The sequence below is a fragment of the Diplotaxodon limnothrissa genome, linkage group LG16 (genome assembly GCF_057381915.1).
Source record: "Diplotaxodon limnothrissa isolate DT_005_m linkage group LG16, D_limnothrissa_male_GT1.1, whole genome shotgun sequence".
In the NCBI taxonomy this organism is placed as follows: Eukaryota; Metazoa; Chordata; class Actinopteri; order Cichliformes; family Cichlidae; genus Diplotaxodon; species Diplotaxodon limnothrissa.
The window spans coordinates 21,724,600-21,747,579 of NC_140611.1; the positions used below are offsets into that span (position 1 = coordinate 21,724,600).

General features: G+C 39.0%; 1 protein-coding gene across 1 annotated transcript; it reads right to left on the reverse strand.

The window, feature by feature from the left end:
* Positions 1-960: 960 nt before the first annotated feature.
* egfl6 (EGF-like-domain, multiple 6) lies at positions 961-11,431 on the reverse strand. The gene is made up of 14 exons (XM_085375296.1): positions 11,360-11,431; positions 11,076-11,254; positions 8,263-8,369; positions 7,826-7,918; positions 7,560-7,679; positions 7,336-7,455; positions 5,084-5,218; positions 4,880-5,002; positions 4,364-4,426; positions 3,638-3,886; positions 2,224-2,298; positions 1,870-1,965; positions 1,513-1,775; positions 961-1,323 (listed from the first exon to the last, which is right to left on the reverse strand). Exons 2-14 carry the CDS (start codon positions 11,147-11,149, stop codon positions 1,222-1,224), a joined length of 1,620 nt encoding a protein of 539 aa, XP_085231422.1. The 5' UTR covers positions 11,150-11,254; positions 11,360-11,431; the 3' UTR covers positions 961-1,221.
* Between the last annotated feature and the right edge of the window lie 11,549 nt (positions 11,432-22,980).

Here is a 22,980-nt window from a genome sequence, read left to right on the forward strand (position 1 = left end):
GTCGGGTCATGTGATCTGGTCAGGACGAAACAACCAACGAGCGCCGAGATACGCTCTCAGGCCACCACTACTTATACAACATGTACATTAATATTTTATCACAGCGTACACATGACTCTTAATGTTCAAAATATCACAGACTTTAAAGTCATTCGTGTTTTTGCTTTATTTGAGTGAGATTAGTAAGCCGTAACATCGCTTTATTTTACGGTAGTTAACCGCAACATCTTTGCAGTAGTTAAGCTACACCAACAGAGGGCCACATGTAGCTGTCATCTGTTACCACACAATACTTTTACCCAGTTTGTAGAAACCTGCAGTAGATAATAGGAGTTTGGGGCTCTCGTTTCTTTATATTTTACTAGGAAAATGTGCATTTTTTTAAGGACACTACACCCCCTGCTGGGTTATGCCGGATTTTGTGATAATAGTTCTTTGGGAATAACTTTGTTAAAATTATATTGTATGCTCGTTAATCCGTGTTAGCGTTGTCCGTTTCATAGATGTAACTAAATATATGGGAGTAGATGATGTGTTTTTGTAACTGATTAAAAATGGTTAGGTACAAGGTCTGGACTTAAAATTTGTTTTAAAAAAGTAGCCAGAGCCTGAAGCAAACTGTAAAGAAATTAGTTGCAGCTCAAAACCTTTTGAACATTTGGTACTGTAAAATAATCATCATTATGGAATCTGTACATGGAAAAAAATAAATGATAGGAAGTTAGAAAAAAACATTTAATGTAATAACATGGTATAATAATACAGCAAATCTTACACAATTGTATGCACTGATAGTTTTTTTTTAATTGTTTAAACTAAACAGCCTTCAAAAACGTTGATCAATTAAAATTGCAGATATAATTAACCTAACAATTCACATTACATATTGTGGACTATTAACTTTTTAACTATTAACTTCAGAAATGCATTGTTGCAAACATAACAAAGGTTTAAGCACAATACTGTTGGACCAGACTAACAAAGTTAGCATTTTCACCTTTTCCTGAGATCTGAGTTATCTGTACCATAAAAGATGATTTTGAAAATCACAAAAAAACTATAGCAGGGTGCTTCTATGTAGCAGCTTTGTGATGACATGAATTTCTCTGCACTTAGTTTATGTATTGTTCCCTGTAGACTGTGTGTCTGCACTGAGGGAATAATGGGAAAAAATCCACAAGAAACACACCATAACATGGATAAATGTCAAGGCATATGTTCTTAAAAGACTGGATCCTCTTGACACGTTCCTGATGTCAGCACAACAGTGTCCAGCCCAATCTCACCTCCAAGACCTTTCCCGCGCTGAACTTCAAAGATAGCCTGAAACACAAACCGACATACAGTTGTACATTAAGGTTGTTGATCTGAGTAGTAAATTAGTAATGTGATGGCTGCCTTTTCAGAACATCAAAGGAATTTACTTTTTAGGCCAAGATCCCATCATAGCTAGCCACAAGTATTGAAGAAGATTTTAAATATAATGTTCTAAAATGTGTGTAAATGACTTACAGACTCTGGGGCCTTCTCCTTCCAGGTTACTGTGAGAAACTCAGTCTGCCAGCCCTGCTCCCTGCTCTGACTCTGCTCCCATACTGGGTAAACATTGTTGTCCAGCAGTACCCTGAGCGTGCCCACATCAGGGCCAACCACACGGTAGTCAAAGGTAAGGCAGAGGCTGCCATACTGGGACCGGTCACCAAGAAGCAGTTTCAACCTGGCCACATCCTCTTGCTCCCCTACAAGCCCGCTCAAAGCCATGTAGTACTCACCACCTGAGAAGGTTTGTAGCTGATGTAAGTTACAGTATCTGAATGCACAAAAATGAATACCTCTCCTTTGAAAAAGTAACATTCATCAGGTCGTTACCATTGTCATGGTATGCTACACTCCAGTCCATGTCATCAGACTTGTCTTGGATCCATTCGCACGCCCCTTTGTCAAAGTTGCAATCCATGAAATACTCTAGAAAGTAAATGTTAGGAACACATTTTTAAATTAGCTGAGTAGCGATTATACAACAATAACACGTCTTAATATATGCTAAATCATCCAGGTAAGGAAATCCCAGAAAATTAATTCTGTTCATCTGGACGACTTTGGTCTTGAGACTAAAGAAGTCACTTGAATTATTGACAAAACTTTTCTCTCAATGAAAACGCAATGTGATGAACAAAATCAACTTCCTGGGAACAATGAAACATGAACACACTTTTTGATTACCTTCTTGAGCTGGCGCTATGTGGATCTCTTCGACTTCTGTGGCTGGTCCGAACACTGACTCAAAGTCCTCTGATACTGTGTTTAGAGATTAAATAAAAAAAAAATGGAGTGAATTCATCTTAATATACACATTTAAGCTTTCAGCTATTAGGCATGCCTAAGTTAAACTGGTATTCATTGGTTCAAAAGTTTTGCTCTAAATCCTAAATTCATTTAGATTATACCTTTCAACTTTAGCTGATGGCGTGATTTCCTGATGGATTTTGTATTAGACTCGAACTAGACTAAGATAATGAGTGCAAAAACTGACACAACTCTGATACTACTCTTAAAAAATATGCAATGGAAAGAACTTAATGCATAAATAATACAGCAAAGAGATTTTTCAAGATGACAGGTAGAAAGGGGTTTTTAACCAACAGGTAAAGACCTGCCCTGCTGTCACTCATACCATAAAATGGAGCTACAACTTTAGCATATATCCCCTCCAAGCAATTTAAAGCTCTAGCAGAAAATCACCCCCATGAAATGCAGCCACAGACAGTCTGATGAGTGACAGCTGGGATTATTGAAGCTGCTCAGTCAGAGTAGGCCTGTTTTAGAGAAGTCTAGAGTGCTGATGACAGACCTTCCTACAAGGAGGCAAGTCTGTTTGCACAACAGCTGTTTTGGGGAAAACATAATAAAAGGTTTAGGGGCTTTGTAAATTCCCATCCCGCCTCCCCCTCCACCTGAGGGATGGGGAAGCAGGCCCAGGATGAGTTGTATCCTTGGGCTCTCACATGCCAGCAGACTAACATTCCTCCCTGGAGGTGATGGATGTCTTGGGGCCTGTCTCCTCTTGCTTTCTGAGTTCTTACACAGGCTCTGATCTTTCCATAAAATTCAAGATTATCAGTGAAAGACAACCTCATTCATGGGGATTTGAAGGTTTTAAATGTAAGCTGGTAAGTCTTGATTTTACAGTGTTGGGTTATTATTGGGAATTTACATTCAGTCTGTTGTGACCAATAGTTTAATATAGCAGAGTAAGTAAGAATTCAAGGATTTTGAGAAAAAAAATTAAGTTGACAATTTATTTTATTTATACCAGTATAATCATCATAGTGCCTTTGATCCTTTATAGATAAGTCAGTGAGACTGGGATAACTCTGGGTTTGAGGTTAACAGCAGATCTGAAGCAACACCCCCTTTTCTTCTTTGGTCAAGGCCTTAATCCAGAGCTGCCCTTTCAGACAGTTATTTCAGCTGAAAATCCATAATTACATTCAGATGTCATGTAAACATGAGGGGACAGTCTCTTTTGAATCACACTGAGTTTGTTTAGTCTGTTTATGGTTACTACTTACTTTGCAGACCACCCAGAATAGTGGAACTCATTTATCATAGCGCTGCCAAACAATATGCCCCTTACTGAAAACGTCTCCTCTTGGATTGAGCTGGTTGTCTTCCTCTTCCACCTCTTCCTCTTCTTCCTCAGGAAATCCCTCCTCTTGCGTTCCTTTAGTCGTAGTGCCAACATAGACCTCCCCGTCATAGTCAAAAGGTTGCAGGGGGATGTTGGGAGGTGGCGTTGCGACTGGTTCGAGGATTACATTTTTGATGTCCTCGTCAGTCAGTTTACCTCCCAGAATCCTAGGCTTCACCTGGGAGTCTGGGATGGCTGCAGGCAGGAAGAGGAATCAGAATAGACATATGGCTCTGCAATCATGACTGACAAACATAGTATTTGACTTCAGATGTCTTTCTTGTTTGTCATGTATTTTGCAGATGCAGTTCTTATTTATTATTTCCCTGCATTGACTTACCAGGCCATTGATAATATGCTTTCCACAGGAGCAGAGCTGTAACAAACTAACATGCTAAGACAACAGATCCTCCTACTGCATGCAGATAAGACATAAGCGGGCATAGCTTAAATTAGTTTCTTAAATGCTCAAGCAATTTACTGTATAAGGCCATGCTGAGGATTTAAGGTCTCAGACTGCGGGTGCTATGGACATACATTTTCAGCCATGAGCAGGGGAGAGAGGTGGGGGAGGTGCTCTTATATATAGACAAGAGGAAGGGATGAGTGAATGGGGTTGCAGGGCAGGGAGTGAATAGCAGAAACAGAGTCTTGGATTCTATACAATCTCACCATTCAGGGAATCATCTGCACTGCCTTTTTCTCCATCCCACGAACTCTGATAAAACGGCTTAACTACAGAAAATAAAGGCATTTTCATTTACGCAGAAAGCCCTGACCTCTTTTTTGTTATTTGGCTGCATGAGATTTCACCTGTTATTATCTGGGTCTGGTTCAAAGAGTACAGCACTATCTTTATTTCTCCTTTTTCAGTTGGCTAGCTACAATGCAGTGTCGTATTTACACAGGTGTGTTTTCAATCTGTGCCTCTCTGGTGTTAACATCTGTGAAGAGGAGGGGAGTCTGAAGGCAGGAAACTAGCCTTGGCAGGACTGCTGTTTGCAGATGTTTAAAGAGTCCAAATGAAATATGTGGCTGTAAAACTTCTCCTGACCTACCTGACTGATTACCCTCGTCTGTTTTTTAAATCAAGCGTGAATGCCTTAATTTGACAAATCTCAGTAGAAATGAAAGGCTTTGCTAAAATTATTTTATTCGTAATTCTCTGCAGCGAATCTCGGATCTCACCAGAGCATTCAAAGCCATTGCCTCTGAAGCCAGACTTGCACCTGCACCTGTAGGATCCTTGAGTGTTCACACAGACAGCGTGGTGGCTGCACTTGTGGGTGCCGGCTGCACACTCATCAAGGTCTGGAATTGGAAGAAGCCTATTTGTACCTTTAGGAATTGAAGTGAGGAGATGACTCCCCTTAATGATCATGTATACCTTACCTACACAGTCATATTTGCCGTTGACATATTTCAGATCGTAGCCTTCCTGACACTTGCAGTAGTAGCTGCCAAAGGTGTTCACACATTGTCTGTTGTATGGGCAGAGGTTCTTCCCAGTTACACACTCATCAATATCTAAAGAGAAACAAAGCAGGAGAAAAAATAAAGAGCCCATGTTTTTTATAATTATCAAGAGTTCTGTAGTCTTGTGAAAAAACTAAGTACACCCTTACCGATTCCATAAAAATCAAGAGGGTAACTAGCAGCCAAAGGCTGTTAATCAAATGCACTTAATTAATTGTTCATCACTAAATGTGACCACTGATATAAAAGCAGATGGTTTAGCAGTTTGCTGGTCTGGACCATTCAGGTGTGTGTGTTAACAGAATGCCCCTGTTTTCTTAAGAGTGGATGTTCAAGCAAATTTACCCCAAGATCAGATGGTTCAATGTAGGAGAAACTGCAAAACACCCAAGAGCTACAGGTCTCACTGAGCATGTTAAATGTTAAAGTTCATAACATTAAAATGAGAAAAAGACTAAATAGATATGGCTTGTTTGGGATGGCTGCCAAGAAAAAACACCTTCTCTCTAAAAAGAACATGGCAGCACAGTTTAGGTTTAAAACAAACCACAAGACATCTGGAATAATCTTATTTGGACAGATCAGACAAAAGTGAACATATTTGGTTATAATGCATAGTGCTATTTTTCATGAAACCTAACCATAGCATACAAGCTCAAAGACTCCATACCAACTGCTAAGCACAATGGTGGAGGGGTGATGACTTGGGATTTTTTGCAATCATTTGCCCTGGGCAAAAGGCAATCATTGAGTTGACCATGAACTCCACTGTATACCAAAGTATTCTAGAGTCAAAGGTGAGGGCATCTGCCGACAGCTAAAGATTAGCTAAAACTGGGTCATGCAACGGGACAGTGATCCTTAGCACAGCAGCAAATCTACAACAAAACGTCTGAAACAGAAAAGAATCAACGTGTTGCAATGGCCCATTTAAAGTCAATCTACATGAAATTTTGAGTGATCTTAAGAGATCAGTGCAAAAACAGAAGCAACATTGCAAAGAAGAGTAGCAAATTTCTCCACAATGATGTGAGAGATTGCTAAAATCATATGAAAAAAGCCACTTAATAATGGGGCATACTTAGTTTTTCAAAGCTGCATAGAGTCCTTCGAAAACCTTTTCACATGCAGTCATATCCAGTACCTTCTGGTCAATAACACTTCCTCTTCGCTATTTGCTTTGCCAGGGGTGTGTTACCAGTTATTTCTATAGATTTAGTTACTGTTTTTGGGGCTTTATCATTTTGATAATCGTAAATAGGAACTCTCAAAGCCTTGTAGCATTGCTGAATTGTGTTTGATTAGGAGCTCAGCAAGCAGCTAAGCAGCAGTCTGTGGTGAATAAGCATATAATTATTAACAGCTCAACATAACAGGACATATGCACAAGAAGGGTTTTATTTTAAATTGTAATAGTAATTAATGTAAAACCTCATTCCCCAAAATTCAGGCAAGTGTGCAAAATTGAACTAAAAGCAAAATGTTTTACATTAGATTTTTTATACCCTATGTTTAATCAAATATAGGGCATAGACATTCTGCAAATTATTTGCAATTCTATTCTGCTTTTGCTTACATTTGACAAATGATTGTCTTTTACTGCTATGGCTTAAAATGTTTCTACTATATTTGTGGTTAGCAACTGAAAGTGTGGACCTAAAGCCAGTTGGGGTCTATAAAGTATATGGAATGTCACATTGAATACAATCAGGATAAATGTGTCTCATCAGAATTCATTTTTTGTACAGTACATGTGGTAAAAATAGAATTTGGCTGCTTTTGGAATAAAAAGTATGTTTTTGTTGTAAATCTGTTTCTGAATGTGTTGCATTCGTGGCAGTCGTGAAATTTAATGCCGCTGAACTTGTATATGACCTCCCCTGTGTGATCATGACAGACTGGTGCAGCCACAGCTCAAGCAGTTTTGTTGGAAGATATATAACTAAATTGCATTCAGTTGATTTACAAGCAAAACATGCCAAAACCATGTAATATAATCCTCACACAGTGTGTCCAGTATGCAGTTACCTTCAATCTGTGTGACATAGAAAGAGTCTCTGTGTTTCTTATTTCATATAAAGGCTGTTGCCTCATATAACACATTGTTTGTATAAGACTAACTTCTTAAAACATTCATTTTTCTGCACGTATGATCTGTTACCGCTCACCTACACAAGTTCTTCCATCCTGCCCCAGTTGCAGCCCTGCAGATGGGCAGAGGCATTGAATCTCTCCTTGTACTTCCTCACAGCCATACTGACAGTGAGCAAGTGCACAGGTCCTAGAATCTACATGTCCAAACACAAAATAACACAAATTATCAGATATGCATCCTGATATGCAGCTGTTCTCTGCATTTCCACTCAGTGTATGTATCCACATTGGGACTCACTGGCACAGGATCCGTCGGCCATTAAGGTGTATCCGTTGAGACAGTAGCATTTGTAACTCCCATAGGTGTTCATGCAGCGATGCTCACATGGACGAGGTTTCAGGCCGCACTCATTCAGGTCTAAGAATAAGAAAGATCTTTACTTTTTGTAAAGCAATCAATCGAGCAGATAAACATTTTCTTTCTGGAAAAGTGAATCCTTCCATAAATTAGTCTGTGTACCCGGTTTGCTTTCCAGACATTATTTAATGACCTCAAATACCCACCTTGATTACATGTCTTTCCGGAGTATCCTGGAAAACACTTGCATTTGTTGGGGCCAACGCACTCTCCGTGCTTGCACCCGTGCTCACACTGGGCTGGTAAAACATTTAAGATGAAGAAAATACCACCAGAAATATCAGTGGTGGAAAATGATGGATTGCAGTCAAAACCACAAATTTCTATTGTACAGGCAAGGTTTTTAAATCTAGAATGTAATTTCCTCCACATTTTTGGGGGTTAGAAAAATATCCCCCATGAAAAGACTAACAATAGTCAGGATACAGTTTTTTGGCAGTAAAGCTTGTTCTCTCTAAATATTTGTTTATTGAGAAAGCTTTTCGTGTTAGTTTAAATGTCTCAGCCTGCTTGCTTTTTAAGTGCCTTAATGATTTTTATCTTACTGATTATAAACTGGCCTTTGAATGCATACTGTTCTTACCCTCACACTGCCCTTTACTGTTTTTCCTCCAGCCATAGCAACACTCCAGTCTCCTACCATAGCGACACACACCTGGTTGGTTTCCAGTAAGGACTTGCCTGTAGTGCCTTTGCAGAGGAAAAAGAGAAGTCAAAGGTAAGATATATACAGTGGGGCAAAAAAGTATTTAGTCAGCCACCGATTGTGCAAGTTCCCCCACTTAAAATGATGACAGAGGTCAGTAATTTGCACCAGAGGTACACTTCAACTGTGAGAGACAGAATGTGAAAAAAAAATCCATGAATTCACATGGTAGGATTTGTAAAGAATTTATTCGTAAATCAGGGTGGAAAATAAGTATTTGGTCACCTCAAACAAGGAAAACCTCTGGCTCTCACAGACCTGTAACGTCTTCTGTAAGAAGCTTTTCTGTCCCCCACTCGTTACCTGTATGAATGGCACCTGTTTGAACTCATCATCTGTATAAAAGACACCTGTCCACAGCCTCAAACAGTCAGACTCCAAACTCCGCCATGGCCAAGACCAAAGAGCTTTCGAAGGACACCAGGAAAAGTATTGTAGACCTGCACCAGACTGGGAAGAGTGAATCTACAATAGGCAAGCAGCTTGGTGTGAAAAAATCAACTGTGGGAGCAATCATCAGAAAATGGAAGACATACAAGACCACTGATAATCTCCCTCGATCTGGGGCTCCACGCAAGATCTCATCCCGTGGGGTCAAAATGATCATGAGAACGGTGAGCAAAGATCCCAGAACCACACGGGGGGACCTGGTGAATGACCTGCAGAGAGCTGGGACCAAAGTAACAAAGGTCACCATCAGTAACACACTACAACGGCAGGGAATCAAATCCCGCAGTGCCAGACGTGTCCCGCTGCTGAAGCCAGTGCATGTCCAGGCCCATCTGAAGTTTGCCAGAGAGCACATGGATGATACAGCAGAGGATTGGGAGAATGTCATGTGGTCAGATGAAACCAAAGTAGAACTTTTTGGTATAAACTCAACTCGTCGTGTTTGGAGGAAGAAGAATACTGAGTTGCATCCCAAGAACACCATACCTACTGTGAAGCATGGGGGTGGAAACATCATGCTATGGGGCTGTTTTTCTGCCAAGGGGACAGGACGACTGATCCGTGTTAAGGACAGAATGAATGGGGCCATGTATCGTGAGATTTTGAGCCAAAACCTCCTTCCATCAGTGAGAACTTTGAAGATGAAACTAGGCTGGGTCTTCCAACATGACAATGATCCAAAACACACCGCCCGGGCAACAAAGGAGTGGCTCCGTAAGAAGCATTTGAAAGTCCTGGAGTGGCCTAGCCAGTCTCCAGACCTCAACCCCATAGAAAATCTGTGGCGGGAGTTGAAAGTCCGTGTTGCTCGGCGACAGCCCCAAAACATCACTGCTCTCGAGAAGATCTGCATGGAGGAATGGGCCAAAATACCAGCTACTGTGTGTGCAAACCTGGTAAAGACCTATAGTAAACGTTTGACCTCTGTTATTGCCAACAAAGGTTATGTTACAAAGTATTGAGTTGTATTTTTGTTATTGACCAAATACTTATTTTCCACCCTGATTTACGAATAAATTCTTTACAAATCCTACCATGTGGATTCATGGATTTTTTTTTTCACATTCTGTCTCTCACAGTTGAAGTGTACCTCTGGTGCAAATTACTGACATATATATATATATATATAAAGCAAATTAAGCCTTTAAACAAAATCTCATGTCAGGAAGCACTAACACTAACTGAGATGTCTCAATTGCAGGCATTCTGGCATCCACTTTTAATTATGGTCCAAACAACAAGCAACCTAAATAAAGTGTCTCCTCACAAGGCTTGCTTAGCACTAGAAGCTGGGCTCCCCATGGTGCAACAGCCAGCTGACAGGATGTAGGCTACAGATGGAGAAAAACATACTAATCAGACACTGGCACCCTCACACTATATTTCCTCCTTTTAAAAATCGGCTTTGATCTTTGTCTTGTTTCTGGAGGCTGATGCATATCAACTGGAAGGTTATTCTGACTTGTGGTTAAAGAGTCAGCGGTGTGCTCAAAATAACCTGTGGTACATATAGATTACATTGCATGTGTACATTTTAACTTGTAAATTCGATTAACATTTCTACCATAACTTAGTTGAGCAAGTGATTCCAAAAATAGCAGAATCTTGCATTCAAATCTGACTGCACCTTTCAGCATCGTTAGCTTTGCTTTTAGGCTGACAGCCAAACGCTTAAATCCCAGGCAGGACAAGAGGAATCCGTGTCTTTATAGAAATCAACCAGAATAGCCCACAGGAGACGGCCTCCTAAGAGAGACAGGTGCTCTTCAGTTATTAACAGTTGCTGTGCCATATTTAGAAGTTGCACTCTCTTAGTCTTCTGTTAGCAGGGGCAAGGTTGTGTGTACATATTTTCAAAATAACAGTTTCGACTGTTAAAGGTTTATGTATATTCTACACTGCAAAATAGAGGGATTTATGTTATTCCTTAAGCCCCACTTAAAATAACAGTGTGTGGAGAAACTAATATTCCAGTTGTTAGAGATTCCACCTTTTTTAAGAGGAAGCAGGTTGAATTGTATATTATCCGATACTATAATTAACATTGCTGTGTTATTTTTGGCATTCAGCCTTCCTGAAATGTGATTGGAATTCTTTGGTACGTAAACATCTGTCTGACATCATACTTTAACTTATTTTTGAATCTTGACTTAGCAAAGTTTTCACCTGCTGCAGATTTTTCAGAGTAGAAGCACACCATACAACATCACACGGCCTGTTGCTCGACTTGATTGACTTACCTATAGGCGTCTGTGCTACCAGCAGAGATGTGGAGCAGGAGAAAAAGAGCACCGACCAAAGTAAGTGGCTGCATGTCTGTCACAGTGAGCAGCCGTAACGCCTTGTTTCCCACGGGGCTGACTTTGGTTGCTCTGCGTTCTGACTATTCCTCCCAGGGGGATTACGCTCATTAAATTGCCTAGACAGAAACAAGTCTCAGTTTTTCACAAGACACACCAGATTTCATGTATTTCCAGAGTGCAAAGTCAAAATCTCCTCTAGGGAAAAAATATCTCTGTCATACTCTTTTCAATGCTGTTGCTATACTCTGTGCCCCATGATTTGCTTCTCTTTCTTCTGCACTGAAATTCCAGAGGTTGGCTGTCACTGTGAAATGACACTGGACTGAGACGGATGAGGTGGTGACTTCTGGAGGTAGGAGTGGGTTTGTAAGGGGGGTGGGGAAAATGTTAAGGGGTAATCCTTTCTTTACTCAAACCCTGCAGAAGCTCAAATGAAAAAAAAGAAAAGAAAATCAAATGAACTTTATTTTTCTTTTCCTTGATGAATTTTACGTGCATTAGCTGCTTTTTATGATTCTGTTTTATTTAATAATCAACTGTATCAAATAACTGTCAAACTCAGACATGCACAGGCTTGTGCTTAGCAGCTCTGTACCCTTTGGTGTCTTGCTCTCAGGTAGCACATAAAGCTTTGCTCTCTCACACACGTTTATTTCAAGTTCAGCCATAAAAGTGTTTAATGAGTTTGCACACTCTCAGGGTACGCTCTAACATCTGGTCCTGCTCGTCTGCTTGCTTGGAAATGAAAAGGTCTTGTTCCTTTTGGAGCTTCAGGCTTTAGTTTACATTTGTTGTTGAAATTCATTTGAGGGGGTTTGTTTTTCTTGTAAATCCAAAATCTGCTTTATTTACACTTTAGATTTTTGCTCAGAGTCACATCGGGGAAAGAGGTTTAACATGATTTGAAAATTGCAATGGAAATAGCTTTCAGATGAGAAGGAAGTGTGCAGTTAAATACTGTGGTCGAACAATAGAAGCCTGTGATTATTTTTCCAGACATTTGGTACTCATGTCAGGAGGGAGAAACGTTTCAGCTTGCTAAATAGATGTTATAGCTCGTTTAGCTTGCATAGAGAGAAGGGTAAAATAAATTCAGTCTGGACTCTCCAGTTGTTGCATAGATTTATTATGAAAATAATAAACATTCATGGTAAGCGTGGCTGTTTAACATAGACATATCTATGTAAACAACAATCCATTACAGAGTAGAGGATACGCAAGATTAACAAGAGGCCAAGTAGCAATGCTGGATAGGAACCAGTACAGTTTTTCATACATATTCTTCATCATTCCTCATCATTTATCATTCTTCTTCTTCTTCTTCTTCAACAGTCTTCTTCTTTATTGCTGTATAGGGAAAAAAAAAAGGCTTGAAATTTGGCACACTGATGGCGTCCCCTGATTGTGATCAATTCCACAAAGTTCAGTCCAAGTATGATGAATAAGCTTGATGGATGATCAGTTACAATCTGGAACTGACTGCTTAGAGTAGAAGACCTGGCAGTTTGCTCCAGTGGATACAGTAGTTAATGATTAGACCTTGTCCAATAACACACACTCTCACACACACACTGCCTTTCATTTGTAGTGTGAAATGTGACTCTAAATGTGACTCACATGTCAGGCATGTAGGCCATGCGTGCTATACAGGACATTAGTGCTATTTCTTTGGTGCTGTTCTGTTGACTCTGTGTTTAATTTGATAAAGCGGGCATTTCCGTGACAACAGCGCCCTCACCTGTCTTGGCAAAAACTCTGAAGTTTAGCCCAAGACACCAAATTAATCTAGTGGAAGTTTAGGGGCTGAAATTTTAAACACTTCTCTGAAAAGCTGGATGTGAATATATTTATCATGAAAAACACAGGAGAGAGAGAAAAAACAAAAACACATAAAATGCTTCATTTGTGTTTGGTAAATAAAACACACCACGCTGTTACATAATAACAGCGCATTTATGCTATTGAAATTATACTAAACTACTATAAGGCCTGCAAACACTGGCTATTTTTTTTCCTTTTTTAAAAAAATTACAAGTATAGACAATATTATTTATAGGATATAAAATTGAAACCTTTCTTCAGGTACACAGGTTTTACCAGAAGGTGGAGCCAGTTACTAATATAAAGAAGCAGGAACTGAAAAAAGATGACAAGTTCCTATGTCTACTGTTGTAATCAGAAAGTTAAAATGCGTTATCTGTGTTCCTTTGTTTTTTAACCATTACCTAAAGTCTCTGTTTGTATATGATTTGGAATGAAGTAAGATGCATTATACAAAGTTAAGGCAGTTTTAAAAAAAAAGGGACAGTTATCGGTTGATCAGGAGTTTCATCTTTCCCTCTTACTAATAACAGGACCATCTCTGCAGCATATCATTAATTTGATCATTTCAAACGCATGTGTTAGATCATGCACAGAAAATAAAGACCTGAATTATTTTTACATATTGTCTTTGTTTATGTGTTTGTCTCTTAGTGTTTTAAAAGTGGTTCTGTAATCTTGCTTCATGCAATGCAGAACCTTGTTTCAGCATCGGTGATTTTCAGGAAGTGCACCTCCCAACTTCCTAAAAACCTCTCAGGCCAGCACTCCCCTCTCATTAGAAGTTTTTAGTGCTGTTAGTACAGGGCATAACAAACCCCTGTTTGACCCTCTGCCTGTAAGATACATGCCACTTTTAGAGAAAATCAGCTGCTTCTATGTGGGCACGCACATTTCATCCAGTGAGTCCCTCACTGTGGGCTATGGTGCAATAAGCACGGCCTTTACTATAAAAGGAGAGACAAGGCTGTTGAAGAGTTATTTTGAAAGTGATGTGTGTACACAACCACATCCTGCCTTGAGTGGAAGATGCCATGAGCAATGAATGCACTGCAGACAATACTAACTGCTGTAGAAATGGGCCGCTGCCACAGCGCTAATGTAGTTTGAGGTAATACATCTTTGAGCGCTGTTGTCCAGATTTGGCCAGAGTCTATATATGAGTCATGTTTAAAAACAAACATTTGCTTCCTTTTAAAATAGCTTAATTAGCTGCTTACTTTATAGTGTGGTCTCTCTAAAACTCATCAAATCTGATAACTTGTGAAGTTCTGCCACGGTTCAGGAAGGGAACTGTTACTTCCCCCTGCAGTAAACGAAGCGATCTTGAGAAATCATTTTGACAGGCTGTGTAGAGTTCTGATTAGAGAACCTATTATTCGCAGGGCTAGTGTGATAAATTTGAAACTTAATACTGAGCTTGTGCATAAAGTATCACCTTGCATGAGTAGAAACCTAATACAACAAATCTAGGAGGTATTGCTGATGGTCACATTCCAACTAGTAGCTTAAGAAACTCAAACATTTAGTCAAAGAAACTTCCACCTCTGATATTTTGTTGCTGCAGCTGTAATTTAATGGCACTGTTTGTTTTGCGACCTGACAGAAATCTCCTTTTACTTGCAGACAGAAGATCTTAGGTGCAGGTGTTCCCCCTAAAATGATGGCTGCATATAGAATAAACAATGAACTGATGTTAAGGGAGTTTGAACCCAGTACAACTAGACAGACAGACCCTAGGGAATTCAAGCTGTCTGGGAGACACTTTCACTCATGCACCTCAATTTGATTAGCAGGATGAGGTAAATGCAAGTATTGACCTCAGCTGGACACCTCCTGTTCTCCTTTTAGCGGTAATGCAGGAGCAGACGCAGCTGTGCCATGCTCTCAGGCTGGCTTGATGGGTAGCACCAGATGTCTCAAGAGGGTCAGTGTGTGCGACTTACCATAATTTATTAATGGGATTGCCTGTTCAGAACATTGCAGTGGAATAGTAAGTCTGCCACAGTCTTTTGCAGACCTGATGGAGGTGCTTTGCATATTGCCAGACATGTAGGAAATTCATTTCTCAGTGTTTCTCACTCCTTGGCAGATGCCGACTCCACATACAACATTAGAATGAAAACTGTATGTACCTGTACTGTGCCTGCAGAAGCTGCATTATGTTCTTTTGAGTTGTTCTTCAAAATCTGTGGTTACTTAATGGGGAACTTTCCTCTTGCACTTCCTGCCATGTAACTATATTTTAACACTGTTTTAAACTGCCTTTTCTAACCTTCTAAAATAATAATTCGATACTTTAAAATAACTCATGCATTTGCTGTGTTTATTTATTTATTTTTGTGATACCCCTGACAACAGATTTTTCTAAGCAAAAATCCCTAAACATTACTCCATTGACAAAACTAGGTCATACTTGCTGTTTTCTCTTTGTAATATGAGACATATGGAGTCAAAGGCACATGTTAATATGATAGTTACCTCTTGTCAAGATAATACGGATTTGTACTATATCCATTTTTTGCATTATTCTTTGAAGCTAGTAAGAAGTTAATTTACTGTTAAATCATTTGACCCTAAAGGTCAGAGTTTAAAGCTCTCCTTTATTCCTTTTAACTGTGGAGGTTTGTGCTGGATATAATTACACAACTATGTACCCTAAGAAGACAACAGCCTCACCTTGGTGTAGTGATTATGTAAACTGCATGCCTAACATGATAGGACATGCTGCAGTATCACTTTTACCTCCTGCTATGTCTTTGTACAAAAGCTGTAATGTTCCTGCACTATGGTAGGGCCACTGATAATACCTTAAAAATGGCTGTGCTGTTATTACAGACTTTTGTTGCTATCAGCAAAAGTCTATGAAAATGAAAACAACCAGATTTCATTTCCTGTTTCTGGTTAGAATGAGCTCTAAAGCTGTTGCTGTACGTATGCAGAAAAGACAGGGATAATAAAAATCCAGTCATGGATCTTTTCTTTTTTTTTAAGCACACTTATAATTATAGTTTTGGGGGCTTGTATATAATATAATTGTTACACACATTCATTTGATGCAGACTTCATTCATTCCCTTTTTTTTTTTTAGCCGTTTAAGCATTTAAGTGGTAAATGTTTTAATAGTGCTCGATATATGTGCAGAAAGAGGTGAGGCTTGTATGTTACTCTATGTAAATGCAGATTCCTCTGCAGGGGTGCACAGCGTGACGTGGAAACAGGCCACTAGAAACAGAGAAAAAAGGAAGAGAGACATTGTCATAAATAGCAGAGGTCGGAAATTACAGCGCAAAAACTTAAACCCTGCTTTGTCTTGACAGCTTCCTCAGACCCACTTTGAGCTGTACACTCAAAAACACACACACACACACACACACACACACACACACACACACACACACACACACACACACACACACACAACCAGAGCTTATCCATATTAATTAAGGGGAGATTAAACTAGACCAAATCTGAATGCCATGGCCTCAGATGCCTTGTTTCTCAACAAGCTGTTATAACTTCTACATAGCTGTACTTTATATGTACTTTATACATTAAACTTCCTGAGAGTTTGTGTGTGTATATGACATGGTCACAAATGTTAAAACAGCTGTGAGGCTTTTTGAAAAATCAATATATCGATCCAGGCATTTAGCCACTTTACTGTGCATCCGCTATAGGAACACTTTGCACATTCCTCAGAGATGCTGTCTGAATTTCCAAACATTTGAGCTTTTGCTAATGAGTTATCAACTTTGACTTTACTTTTCACAGATCATTGTACTTCCTGGTATGATCCACTGACCTGGACATAATAGTTTTATGACTGTCTGACATTTGGGGCAGTTTGTGACATGGTAGAGAGTATAAAATAGAAGTGCACACAGTAAACATCCTGATGGCATCACTTTAAATGGCTTTAAGTCACTGCACATGCCTCTGTCTTAAACCTCGTGTGAACAGAGAACAGAAGTGTTCACAGCCCATGTCGAAGTTGCAAACAAGCACATTTTTAAAAATTATAATACTTTATAGCTACTGACCTGTTTTACAAACAATAATTACAAAGTTCAGCAAAGAGGAATCAGGTCAGTTGAAGCTTATGTTTTATTCCAACACTATATTAGTGTATTTATGCTTTAAGCCCATCAGCTCAGTTAACTCAACTGTGGAGTTTTGCTTCCTCAGTTTGGTGCTGCAGCTCTTTAACCACATCCTGTCACACACCTTTGAAACTCAGACAAATTCACAATTGAGCTACTTTAACACAGCTATAAATTGCCCAACGTGGGATGCGAAGGAGATTTAACAGTTTGGGTATGGTAAGACGTTTCTGTCTTCGATGGTGATCTTTCTTTGCCACCTAAAGTGCGATTGCTTGGCCAGTATCAAATGTCACCACAGACACAAAATAACAGGTGCCTTGCAGGTTTCCAGAAGCATACTTTGAACCATTTCAGAGAAATGCGAATCTCACCAGTTAAAAAAGCTACAATGTAAGTTACAGAAGCTTAATTTACTGTGTAAGACGTAGAAGTTGGTATGTGGAGCTCAGGGGACTTACTCTGCTTTTTTATGTGTTATCAAGTAGCTGGTCCATGACGGGCCACACATCTGCAGACATCTGGACTACAACTGCTTTTTGTTGTGTTTTTTTGCCCCTTGAACAAAAACACTCACTTCCTCTGCTTACATCCCACTATTGGTGCTGCAAAACTTCTGTCTCCCTCTTTAAAAACATGCAAACTGGCATTCACTCTATACTTAGTCCTCTCACTTCCTGTCTCAGATGTTGCACATGATTTTGTAACCACAAGTTAGCTTGATTACAGTTATCATAGTAGCCTAAACCCTCACCTTGTTCATTTATTCTGCTTATGTCACATAGGGCTGGTGGGGCTAAAGTCACAACTGGCACCACAGTGAAATCTTTCTGTTTATAAGCATTTACCACGAGGATAGTGCCGCTGAATGCGGCGACATTTGAAGTGACAGACTCACATCTGGTGAGCTACTATGCACAAGAGGCTGACTCTCCTACAGCTGCAGGGTTGCATGCACATGTCACATTGAATCACTTCTACACTCCCTACATCTCTGCACCAAATCTGTTTGCAGACACTATTCTGCAAGCTAGCATAGTCACTAGTTAGTTAGAGCTGGTTTTATGTTTTCTTTGTGCAGCTCAGCCTAAAACATTTGTATTTATCTTTAAATGTTCTGAAATAACAAATTAATATATTGTGGTCATTTTAGTGTTGATGTTTTACATCTGTTTTAGAAGTTACTTATCTACCAGAAGTTACTTTACAGATGTCTATATTAGCAGCATTTAGAATGCAGTTGTGGGGAAGACGGTTGAAACCACTTATACAATTAAATAAAATGTTAACTGTTTTGAAGGGGGTTTTTGTTTGCTTGTTCACCAGTTGGATTGACAGCTTTTGATCTATCATTGGTTTGACAGCTCTTGACCTCAGTACTTTAAAATAGGCTGCTGGATGTATTAACTGCCAGCAGGTTAATTTCAACTTCCTGTTCCTTATTTTGAGCATACATTTGTCATATGATGTCGTTGCTTTGTAAACTGTTGGTTGATATCTGTACACAGGCCTGTTGAACTAGTAGAGAAATGAGTTGATCTCAGGGGTCAGGGGATGGGTAAGGCACTGGGGGTTGGAATAGTGATACTATTGTTAGTTTGTTCTTGTTGATAAAGGAGAAACCTCTAGGTTTTCCTCTGATGATTTTTAATTTTGCTGTGTCATATGATTACTCACTCGTGCTATCAATAAGTGTTCCTTTCCATTCCTCCCACCTGTATATTTTAATTGTTTGTAGAATCTTTAAATATAATGTCAGTTAATATTTTTGCAACATTTGAACTACCTGCACTCAGTTACGGAGTCTGTGTGCTTCACTAATCATGTACATACACTCAAACTAATGATAGAAAGCCTATAAGAAATTGTAAACTATCCCAATACCCTTTTTTAACTCTTTGCCATTTTATGTGCTCTATTTCAAAAGGATTTCAAATAAATGAGTAAAAAGTCGTTCTTTTTCCTGACCTTCCTCTAAAATTCTGCAAGATATTTTAGCTATTTCCACAACATTGTTAATCAATTATTTTGTTCGATGTGCAGACAGATATCTTCTCTTGATTACAGCTATAGCACAAGACTGCTTCTGTGGGTGTCTTTGTCACGCACAAGAACCATTATTGTGTGTCACTGCCTCGGTCAGCTCACACCCTCAGCTTTTGTGTCTACCTTTCACACAACTGCTTTTTCCCACCACGGGTATAAAAAAGAAGACAAAGAAGAATTGTCCCCTCTTTTATGCGTTCTGAATTGACAACACAACGAGGCAGATGACCAAACTCTTTTGTCCCAGCTTCGGCTTTGTATAGTCAATGGTAAAAATGAAATAAAAACGTCTTCTGTCGGTTATACTGGTAGATTTTCTGATATTAAATAACAGTATAAGAAAATGAATCAAACAATTCAGATACTTTGGTGTTATCTGCTGTGTTTGCCAGTATCTGTATTCTGCCAGAAGAGAAAGACATCCATGATAATTCAAAAAACAATACTAGGTTGGTGCTACTGTGGGACTATCTAAATTACTTTAAATAATGGCTAACTCTTAATATGCTCATAATATCACTTTATGGCTGACTTTTCCAAACCCTTCTTTTTACTTTGTGCCATACTGACAATAATAAACAGTTTTATTGCCTGTAAGCTTGTCTTCCTGACTGCTAATAGGTTTTATCATTATTCCGAAATAAATCATGTTTGTTTCTTCATCTGGTGGAATACAACACAATTATATATTGACAGCAGTGTACGTAGGTAATGTATTACATAAGAGCGCAACGGTAAACTGTGCTAAACTGTGCTAAACAGTGTTTACGCTTTGCTTCATACCTGAAGCCCTAAAAAACTGCAAGGCTGTGTCTTAACATGAGAGACATGCTGTGGCATGTAGACACATTTTTACATCATCGCCTGAAGGAAGATAGTCGAGCGTTTGCTGTGAACACAACAGAAAATATTTCACTGTGGAGTTGAGTTTGTCTTGTTTTATGTCTGCTGTCCGTAGCAGCTGTTCTCAACAGAGTCGACTCATTATATTCCTAGCTGGGCATTCATTTCCTACAGGAATATCCTTTATAACCTATTGGTACACCACAATAAAAACCTCCAGGTGTGGTCATTTATTTTCAGTTCTGATATTAATGCAAAAAACAGAAAGGTAAAATAAAGCTTGGGTAGTGTGAAAAACAACACATAGAGCAAAACCATCATACATGAACAAGATAATTCCTGAAATCACAATTGCTTGCACTGATCAAGCAATACTTTTCAAAAATTAGTTCCTCTTGAGAATTTAATAGATTTAGAGCTTTGAACAACACTGTTTGATCCACAGTGGAAAATCTCATCTGCTGCCATGGAAACACAGAGAAAAGTAGAAGTTCAGTCTTAAACCTGACTGGTTTTTTTGTGAGCAGCAGAAACACAGAAACAAGTCTCACCATACAGCTGAAATTCTGTCACTTCCTCCTGAATGTAAAAATAAAACTTATAGGAACAGGCTTGTTTCACTATTTTAGCATTTCCTCTTAAAAACACAATGGGACCTAGGTGATAATTCCCTAAGTGATACAAATAAGGGGTGTTCATTATTTGTGTTGTTTTTGTGTTACATTGGTTTTAATATTATATATTCACTGAAAAATATTTTTTAAAGTAAAAGCTAAGTGCTTTGCCTAAATTCCAAAAATTAAACCAGTCCACTGTTCAGACAAGTAAAATGATTTCATGGGGTTTGCTTTATTTCCCTTGTGATGTCTCATTGTTTAGTAACTGTCTGAGGTGTGATTATTCCCATGCCATTACTTCGAGGTTCATCAGCCTATATAGACTTACAAAGGACAGCAGCATACACTGCGTCTCTTAAAATGTATCAAAGGAATCATTTGAGACAAATGTGTGCATCAGTTACACACAAAAATAAAGTCATTCAACTCTGACTGCACTGATAATGGAATTGGCTGCTTAGTTGTAAAATAAGCATAAATACAACATATTTGTCTGAAAGTAGACTTCACAGTTCATAATAAAATAGGAAAAAAAATGTGATCTTTATAAAACAGATTTTTTTTTTCCCTTTCATGATACTATGTTTTCCAGCTATATGAGACAAGGGCAAGATGTGCTTATTTTTTGTGTATTCTGTACAATCCTGCATATCTTTTGTCGAGTTATTCATATCCACTCAGTCCAACAGTACAATACAGTCGTTGGCACTGTACAATACAGCTACTGGAGCAGGAACACTGTCAGAGTGGTCTCATCCTCCTAGCACATTATGTACAGTATGCAGCTATAAGCAGTCTCAGGGATATCTGTGTTCTTTGTCAGTTACCCCTGAGTCACAGCCATTTCAGAGGGTGTCCATCACAACAGTGGCAGATGGCAGTTTGGTCTCTTACGCCAAGTTCAACTCAATCAGCCATTTCATGTCACTTGCATTCCTTTTCAAAGACTTCGTCAGGTCTCAACTTGTCAGACACCGTCATGGAAACCAGAACCATAAAGGCAGAATTAGTAAAAATATAGAAAGACTTAGATTTTTATCGCATAAATATGGTGCTTTCCTTATTAAACGGACACATTTTGTATTTTTCCAACATTCGATCTAGTGCTAAACCCTTACAATTTATCGCTATAAAGTACTTTTGTCTGTCTAAGAAAGTTTAAAAAAAGAAAAACATGAAACAGTCCAGTGACAGAGTATTGTCTTGAAATCCATAAATTCTATATGGTCTGTCTCACAGTACACACTATTATAGGACACAGAGTTCTTGTCAGACCAGACTGCACATACAGATGGTAGATGGTGAAGAGGAGGGCCTGGCATCACAAATGTCTACATGAGCTCCTTAAAAACAGCAAATACAAAATAAACTAACATGTCCTGTTCCCTTATTAAAAACAAATGTAGCCTGAATATGGCCTTATGGGAAAGCGGATGAACTTGTGCCAATCCCCCAGCAAAGCCTATTGTTGTTTCAGCACAGCTGTTATGGTCTGTAGACACATTGCATTATGTAACCACTTTCCAAACATAAGAGACAACTGATGTGTGTAAACAGCATAATTAGTTCCTTTTTGTTTTAGTTCAGTTAATTTGAGAAAAAAAAAAAAAACAAAAACAAAAAAAAAACAAAAAAAAACACCTTTACATTTTTTGGAGGTGACAATCTCCAAATACACCTGCCGCACCAGTACTGTGGTTTAACACATTAAACACCGTCACCATGATTAAGGGTTCTTGAATATGGTTTCCAGCTAAATGTAGAATTTGTTAGATCCTAAAGCTTTCTTTTTCATGTGCACCTCAAGGCGCAGCAGCTTCATTTCAAACACCCATTTCGCACAGACCGGTATTAAACTTCTCTTGCAAGGTAGAGATTAGTAACTGGACCTACAAGTTTAGAGTTTTGCATCTGCAGGTGTAAATAACTGGACAGTTTCAATTGCATGTCACAAAATAGAGAGCCATGGCTCTTATTCCAAACTGGCATTTTAAAGGAACTAGTCCATCAGCTAGTGGCTTTGGATGCGTTATTGCATACTTTAACACAGGGGCCTAGTGCAGCTGCAAGGTAGAAAAACCAAAAAAGTGAACTATGTAGGACTAGTCTTGAGTACAATTGTGGCAGATAGGGCAGCAATGTTTTGCACAACACCTTTACAGACCACAAGGTTGAATAACTGGCTTTTTTGGATGTTGACGAAGGCTTCCGAAAAGTTCTGCATTGTAAAGTTGTGTTTTTGAAGCCCACTGGGATGACATACAATTTCTGCAGTGCTTAAGATGCACAATTAAATTAAAAAAAATAATAATAAATAAAGAGACAGAGCCAATATATTACCAGCTTCTGTTGGACCGGTGCTCAAAAGGAACCGGCTGATCAAGCTTTAGTTCCAACTGTTGGTACAGATTC

Coding starts and splice junctions, on each gene's coding strand:
- egfl6 (XM_085375296.1), bottom strand. CDS start 11,149: ATGCAGCCACTTACTTTGGTCGGTGCTCTTTTTCTCCTGCTCCACATC. Junction 7,680..7,825: donor CGGAAAGACATGTAATCAAG/GTGGGTATTTGA, acceptor TCTTATTCTTAG/ACCTGAATGAGTGCGGCCTG. Junction 7,456..7,559: donor GGCCGACGGATCCTGTGCCA/GTGAGTCCCAAT, acceptor TTGGACATGTAG/ATTCTAGGACCTGTGCACTT.